Consider the following 7,845-nt stretch of genomic DNA (forward strand, 5'->3'; position numbering starts at 1 on the left):
CTGAGTACCGAGACAGGCTGTGGCGGGAGAGCATGAAATCGCCCACAGTGGAGCTTTTTAAGACTAGGTTCGGCAAATGGATAATCTGAATAATTTGGTCCCAGCTCTGAGCAGAGACAGGGAGAAATGTAGGACTGAAAACTACCTGAAGAGGACACCTAGTCTAAGAGGGGAGGGAGGGCAGTGGAGGAGAGGAGGCAGTGACCATTAAATCCTGTTCCAACCTGGCTCCTGGCAAGCAGAAATTACTCCTTGCCAAGCAAACAGCACTAAGGATCTCGATTCACTTGCAGGGGAGCATCTAGGCAGTTTACCACCTGCTGTACCTATCTGGATGTAGCCATCCGGCGTCCTGCGGTATTTGACGGCTGTGCCTCTTCCCTCCTGCAAGGCTTCCTTATCCGACTGCAGGCTCTGCGGGAAGGAGAGGAGCTCTGCACAAAGCCAGTGGCAAGAGCCACCCAAAAGCCCCAAGCAACAGCAGCAACCCCAGAGCTGCCCTCACCAGCAGCCCCTGGCGTCTCGTCCCTCCGCCTGGCACCCTGAGCCTCATGCTCCAAAACAAGAGGACATTTGCTGCTCTCGTGCTGCTGCTTCCACTGCACCATCCTGGCTCCATCCCGCCTCTGCAGCCATCCCATCCATCCGAGCAGCCCCTCTGCAGGCATGGATGGCTCCCATAGCGACTGCTCAGCGCCGCATCCCTGCTCCTGAGGTGGTACCACACCAGGCGTGACCCCCTGGCTCCCAGCCAGCACCTCTCAAAGGCACTTGAGCCTTGTACAGATTTTCCTGACGGCTTTAAGCAGTTCCCTTCTCTCAAACCTGTTTTGCTTCCCACTCCGCCCCCGTCTCAATTCTCAATAAAACACTTACATCAAACGGCAAAACCTCCACAGTCGTATTGAAGAGTTTGTCTTCTGGGTGCTCGATGTTTCCGCTGCGGAAGAAGAACCTGTGACAGAGAGCAAAGCCATGGAAATCCACACTGAGTGAGGGGGACATGATGGCTTTCACCCTAGCTGAACCATCAAACAGCTCAACCTAACAGGCACCTTCCCAAAAAGCCCACGGGCACATGGTTTGGAAGGAGACCTTCTGTGCCAGATTAGCCAAATCATGGATTGCTCACAAGCGCAGGAAAGCAAAGGGCTCTGGCAAACGTGACACCACCAAAAACGGGTCAAGTTATCCTCCCCCTGGAAGAGCAGCGCTCCCTCCTCCTGGGCAGCCAAGCAGGAGACGGGCAAGAAATTCAACATGAGCCAGAAGAGCAAAAGGAAAGTGTCTCCACATGCTCCAGGCTGTCCCCACGTCCCTCCCTGCCGACCCCCCCCCAAAGCACTTGCCTTTCAATGCGGAGCGGTTTGAAGAATCTGAATCTGATGAAGTCTCCAGCAGTGGGAGTGAAGGCCCAGAAGAAGTCCTCCCGCAGGTAAGCCTTCTCCAAGGTGAAGTGCTGGTAGGTTTTCAGGCTGGTGCTCACCTCCGCAGGAGGGTTGACGTGCTCCTTCCGCAGGGCCTGCTTGCCAAAGTCCTTGTCCTTGGTGGGAGCAAAGCAAAAGGGCGGAAAAGGGTCATGAGCTGCTCTCACCCGAGGAACAGGGGTCCCAGCAACAAGGCACCGCAAATTAAAAGCTCTCGATTTGCACAGCACAGAAGGATGAGGGATGGAAGTGATCTGGGGAAGGCACCTGACAGGGCAATGTGCAGCTGGATCCCAGGAGGACACAACTTCAGGAGAGGCAGCGCAGAGAAGCACTGCTGCTCTGCACTCTGATCAGCACCAAAGAGCCTTTCATTGTCCAAGTGTCCCCGAACGCGTGTCCCTGCCCCAGGAGCTCTGCAAACAGTCCTTGCACCTGAGGACAAGGTGGCTGGGAGGTTGATGCTAGCATAAAATGACTGGATTACACGGCCTGATGGGCATTGCACTGCGATACAAACTGGATTACACCACCCATTTACCTGGGATCGGACAGACACAGGACTGAGCAGAGCCCAGGGATGCATTTCTACAGGTCCTGCACATATAGCTGTGGGAAGCTTGATTTTGTTGATGTTTAAATACACACAAAAAATTTAAGCTCTTACAAAGCAAGCTCTAGTTCGCCTATCAGCAAATCCCGGGAATAAGGAGGGGGGTGGGAAGGAAGTCAGTTTTTCAGTAGATGCTTTGAAATCACTTGTCCGGATCATGGTTTGGCACTCAGGATGGGCGGCCAGGACCAGTACCAAGGCTTGAAAGCTTGCAGTGAGTCTTGGTACCTGTCACTGCCATGCCGAGAAGTAGGAGCTAAGTGAGCTCACTGTAATTCAGAATAAAACACAACTACTGCACAGAAATCCAGCTGCTGCTGTCCCAGCAGTTGCTGTCACTGATGTCCCCATCCCAAAAGCAGCCAGTTCCCGTGTGCCTGCGGGCCAGGCCTGGCAGAAAGGCTATCTGTGGCTTGGACAGGCAGCTGGTACCCACCTTCAGCTTCTGTATCTTCCCAGCCAAGGAGGAGTGGGTTCCCACGTGCTGGAAGAGCGAGGGCTTGAAGCGGATCCTCAGGTTTGCCTTCTGCCTGTCACAGTGTTTCTGAAAAGAGACAATCCTGCAGTGCTCCATCTCAAACCTTCACGGTCAACTGTGCCCCGCGAGAGGAACGGACAGGGGCACGAGGAGTGACAAACAGCCCTGCCCCTCCATCTCGATGCCTTTCTGTGTTACTTTGGCTTTAATTTGGCAAGAGGCCTTTTAACCGCACTCTGGAAGAACCTGACCGTGACTCTCGGCCGGTCACCCACCGGGCTCTGCTGGGCAGCCAGGCCTGGGATGATTCAGAGCCTAAGCGAGCAGGTAGCAATTGTGGGCTCTTCTCAGACAGGCAGAGTTTCCAGTTTGTTGGCAGATTTTGTTAGGCGGCTGTATGGCACGTGCCATTGTCTGAGCTGTTTGACTGTTTCACACCCACCCCACCATGTAAATAAACTTGGAGATGCAACTCTGATCCAGCCAGTGATTTTCCATGGGGTGGAGGGAGAGAGACAATGGAGAAAGAATAAAGGACAAAGGGGAAAAACACTGAGAGCATGGAGACTAGAACTCACATTTTAAAAATAGTTCATTTCTCTCAGTTTGGGGGAGCAGGACAAAAATACAGGGTTAAAAACTGGAGGGAGAGGGCATTTGTTTTCCAAATTTTGCTTTTTCCAAGAAAAGAAACACACGCATATCCCTACCACCATCTGCTCTCACAACCTCCCACCCAAGAGCAACCCCGGCAGAAATCCCGCTGCCGGGCGCTCCGTCACCGGCTGCCTGGCCCCAGGCAGGGCGTAGCGGGGAAAGCCAGCCACACCGAGCACGGGCCCACACGGGCCACCGCCACCGTGCCAGGAGCTGGGAAATTCCAGGCATGACCCCTGCGAGCCGCAGAGGAGATAATTCCCTAATCCAGCTCACGTTACATTAGAAAATTAAAACTAGCCATGCTAATGGGAGAGACCCTACTCATTGCCAGCAACGCCTGATGCAACCGCATCAGGCCTGATCTCACTCTGGATGGGGAAAGCAGGAAGAAGGGGAATGGAGGGAGCTACAGCATCTCCTGATTTCTCTTTCTCCCCTTTTCCCCTTCTGCTAAAGCACTATTTGCTGAAAGCAGCATTGTCTCAGTCGAGCCAGGATGGGGAATGGCTCAGTTGGTGGTAAGAAGGTCATCCTTTCACACGGCTCTACCCCAGGTAAATCTAAAATTAGTTAAAAAAGAAAGAGCGGAATATATCCAGAGCTGGCAAAGCACTTACCAAAAGCTCAGGTCAAACAAACTTTCAATCAAAAAGACAAATCCTCCCCGCTACCAATTTGATTCTGCACAGTGGGATTTACAAGGGAAAGTCATGTTTGAAAGGGCGCTGTGCAGAGTTAATCATGCAAACAGTGGGGGAAAGGAGCCAGAAATCCACAAGGAAAGTAGGTTAATTTTTAAAAAGGCAACACATTTAAGAGGTTTGCAGTTTCCCCTGGGAAAACCTTGGCTCCGCCAGGTAGGAGAAGATGAGTGAAGATGAGCTAAGGAGAAGATGATCCTGCACAGCAGGATCTGCATTTAATCAATGCTCAAGCTGGAGATTTTGAAGGGGGGGCCACAGACAGCAGCATCGTTCCCACCCCCATCCCAGCACTCCGCCACCCCGGCTTCGCCCATGGCTGTGAGGACGCTGGGAGCCGCTGGACAGGCCTGGGGACTGCTCTGTCACACCTGAGCACATGGTTTGAACTGCCAGGAGGACACGACGGACATCATCTGAGACTGGTCCTGCTGCACAGAGCCGACGTCACGGCCTCTGCCAGGGATCACGCCAAATTAAACCACATCCTTGCCCCAATTCTGCAGAGCCCTGAGGATGCCCTGCCCCCCCAACACATAAATATAATATTTATCCCCAGAGTGACCACTTGCTCTGGCATTTGCCACCACAAAGTAGTTGTGGCCATCAGGTCTGTCCTAAGCGGCTGGCTTCACGCTCCGCACAGGGACTCCGCTGCTCATTCTCTGCCAGGGGAGGAGGGTGAAGGAGCGTATGAGTAAATACAGTATGTTCAGAGAGGAGACAGGAGAGTATCTGGTGGTGAGCTCATCTTACATTTGCTGTCACACACACTCCTCCTCTGCCCTTCCCACTCGCTTTAGCCCCTCGCTGCTGCCGCCGATGGGAGTTCAAACACAACCTCCGCAGGGCACGGGGGCTTCTGTGCTGCTCTCTGCAAGGCTTCATGCAGCCATGGCTCCGCAAACGAGACAGCAGCATGAAAACAGAGTCCATTTCACCTCTCTGCACCCTCCTAGAAACCCTGACAAGAGCTTTGCGTGCTCTGGCTTCATTTTGGCACACTACGCACGGCAGGCTTGCTCTTGGGTCATCTGGGGTGAGCTCTCTGGGCAGCCTGCATGTGTGCTCCAGGCGGGTATGGCACACGAGCCCAGAGCCAAAGGGTTATTCTGGGGTTACAGTCAGTGAGTGGGGAACAGCTTCAGGGAGAGAAGCACACTGGAATGAAAAACAACACAGAAGAATGGGGAACGGCTACTCTCCTCGAGGACTGGAGGAGGAATACCCTGTTCGTGCTTAGATGCAGAAATAATGCCTTCCTGGCAGCTGCAGACTACAAAAGCATGAACTCCCAGGTCTTTGCTCACACAATCCACAAGGACACCCCGTGGCACACTGCACAGCGACGGCACGGTTTGGTGCAAAGTCAGTTAGCACCAGAGCTCACAGAAAAGATCCTCTGGAGACACAGACCAAGTGTACATTTGCCCACACACAATAGAAGGTTTCCCTTCAACAGAGGTTGTTTACGTACTGCATCTTTCTCAGGGTTGCAGACTTTCACCCAAAGGATGTGATCCAGCAGCCAGTCAATGGGTTTGTCCTTATAGAACATCAGGATGAACTCCACGATCAAGCTCAGATCCAGAGACTTGAACATTTTTCCTACAGCACAAAGAAAGAGAAGAGAGAACAGCTACGGTTTGAAACAGTCAAGAATCAGAGTTGGGAAGAAAAAACTTGGGAGACTGGGCTGTGGAGGTTGGATGTGTCCATCTCTCTACGTAAAGGAAATAGCATGCAGTTCTGTTTTATGTACCAGTACTGCTGGCATTGCTAATACAGTTCCGGATTTAATACGCATTGCAGAATTAGAAAGCATTAGTGTCTCACAGGTCACAACAGTATCGAAAGGTCTAATACTCTTCCATTCAGGAAGAAATAAGGGAGAAATAAGGATGAAAAACATTCAGCCAGCTGCAGGACAGACCATTTCCTGCCCCAAAAACTACAAGTTTTAAGCCAGTCAAACCAGTATCCAAAATAACAGATCAAGCTGCTACTGCAACCATGTCCTGCCGTTCCCAAAATAGTTCTGTGCTGATGTAAACTTCCTTTTGCACACTCTTAGGCAACTCCAGATCCCATCCAGCCTAAAAGCTACTGGTCACAGCTAAGCTGTTCGGCTGTCGGCTGGGCCACCAACCAGGTTTATTTTTACTAAAAGTGAGTATCAGCAGTACCAGCTGTGAGGATCTTTCTTCCCTGTGCAAACACAAGGGTCATTGCAAAAATAGGGAGGGATCAAGTCCAAGTATTTTACCATCTCGTGCGGACAACTCGTTGGACCAAGAGCTAAGTGCTTGCAAGACCAGCAAGCATTTGTGCCCGTGCCTGATGGGACTGGGGTGAGCGGGGGAGAACGTTACCAATAAACCCCAGCTGAGAAAACTCCAGGATCATCCACTCCTCGGAGGGCTGCTGCAAGGCAAAGTTCTTCATCGTGCTGAGATAGTTTGGTTTGGCCACAATATCATCCTCCAGCTGCAAGAGGAAAGGACACTCAGTGCCAATGACCCATCCAGGTTCCAGTAAGAGCCTCTCTGTGCGGAGCAATCACGCCGTAGACCGGAGGAAAGCTTTGGCACAGACCTAGTTTTTTTTGGAAGATGCTCCAAGCAGATTTTTCTCACCCAATCGAACAGGTAAATGAAATGATGATTCCTGCCCTCCCTAGGCGGGAGGTCTCCAAATCTAAAGCATCTTAGAAACCTAGCTTTTGAACCTATCTCGTTAAAACCCGCTCCCACTCTGCTGCATCACACAACTGGACATGCTCTTTGCCCTCTCTCAGCTGGGTACGAGCCACAGTGTCCAGGTACACCCAGCTCCCCTCCAACCCCAGCACCAAACCCACCTGCACGTAATATATGCCTTTGGACTGGGCATACATCATTAAAAAGCAGTAGTCGAGGTTCTGCTTTGTCCTCCACCTGCAAGAGACAAACACGATGGGAGCGCCGATCTCTCCTGGGATACCGGGCTGCTCGGGGGAGCCAGCCAAGGCTGGGTTTAAGCTGGGAAGGTGACACAGCTCTTGGAGGAGGGGATGGCATAAGGCCTCTCTCTTTTGGTTTCAAACCAGTCAGCTAAGAGTTACTGGAAAACTCAGGGACTTCCAAAATGAACACCATCTGGGTTAAAATGACCCCCTTGCTTGGTGATGGAAACACCGCAGCACAAGGCAAGCCCTGCAAAGCTGGCGCCAGCTCACACCCCTCCACACCAGGTCCTCCCAGCTCTCGCATAAAGCATGTTTAAGGGCCTCGCCTGGCCTTGCAGAAGAGCCTTCCCTGCTGGAGTCAGGGGGGAGATGCTGTAGTTATTTAATTCAGGGCTTGCTTGTTTTTAAGCTCATTGATTCTTACCTGGCGCTTTCCCTGGGGTCCCCAAAGGATTCCCGCAGGTGGGAGAAATCAGGATAGAAATGCGGAGACGGGGAAATTACCTCCAGGAGACCTGAGTGTATTTCCTTTGGGAATCTGAGGGAGAAAAGCAGCAGTAAACAAATACCTCCATGTCTGACACACCATTTCATAGACCAAATTGCTGGGTAAACACTGAGCCGCAGAACCAAACAAAAAATACAGCCTCTAAGATAAAAATTCCCCAGCAGCTAGTGCACTTCCAAGCCTCCCCAAAGGACATCAGCAGGGACTGCCACAGTTTTAAAGCTGCTCTCTGCCTCCCATGGTCTCTAATAGCCTCACATTCGCATGCTCCCCCCAGCTCTCCCTGCCGCATGCACACACGGGTCGGCTTTAAAGACCAGCTGCTAGCACCACGTACTCTCTACGGGATTAAACGGACCTGCAGACTGGCGCACCAAAGAAAGGACTTGCTGGCTTTACTGGCATTTAGAGATTTTCCAAATGCATCAGTAATTAAAAGTCATTTTGCAGAGATTATTTTATGCATTTCTGATAAGTTACTTAAAACTCTGCTGTGCTGTAGTTAGGACAG

At 51.8% G+C, this 7,845-nt stretch overlaps 1 protein-coding gene across 1 annotated transcript in view; it reads right to left on the minus strand.

Moving 5' to 3' along the window:
- Positions 1-326: 326 nt before the first annotated feature.
- The window catches only part of MGAT4B (mannosyl (alpha-1,3-)-glycoprotein beta-1,4-N-acetylglucosaminyltransferase, isozyme B), a gene marked incomplete at both ends in the record, with an annotated part of 13,910 nt that continues 6,391 nt past the window's right edge, over positions 327-7,845 (minus strand). The window contains 8 exons of the mRNA XM_009572162.1: positions 327-414; positions 877-955; positions 1,350-1,543; positions 2,477-2,584; positions 5,357-5,487; positions 6,252-6,366; positions 6,740-6,815; positions 7,251-7,364. Coding sequence (XP_009570457.1) covers positions 327-414; positions 877-955; positions 1,350-1,543; positions 2,477-2,584; positions 5,357-5,487; positions 6,252-6,366; positions 6,740-6,815; positions 7,251-7,364 — 905 coding nt within the window. The remainder of the gene's footprint in view (positions 415-876; positions 956-1,349; positions 1,544-2,476; positions 2,585-5,356; positions 5,488-6,251; positions 6,367-6,739; positions 6,816-7,250; positions 7,365-7,845) is intronic.

This window comes from Fulmarus glacialis, unplaced genomic scaffold (genome assembly GCF_000690835.1).
Source record: "Fulmarus glacialis isolate BGI_N327 unplaced genomic scaffold, ASM69083v1 scaffold43380, whole genome shotgun sequence".
Classification (NCBI taxonomy): Eukaryota; Metazoa; Chordata; class Aves; order Procellariiformes; family Procellariidae; genus Fulmarus; species Fulmarus glacialis.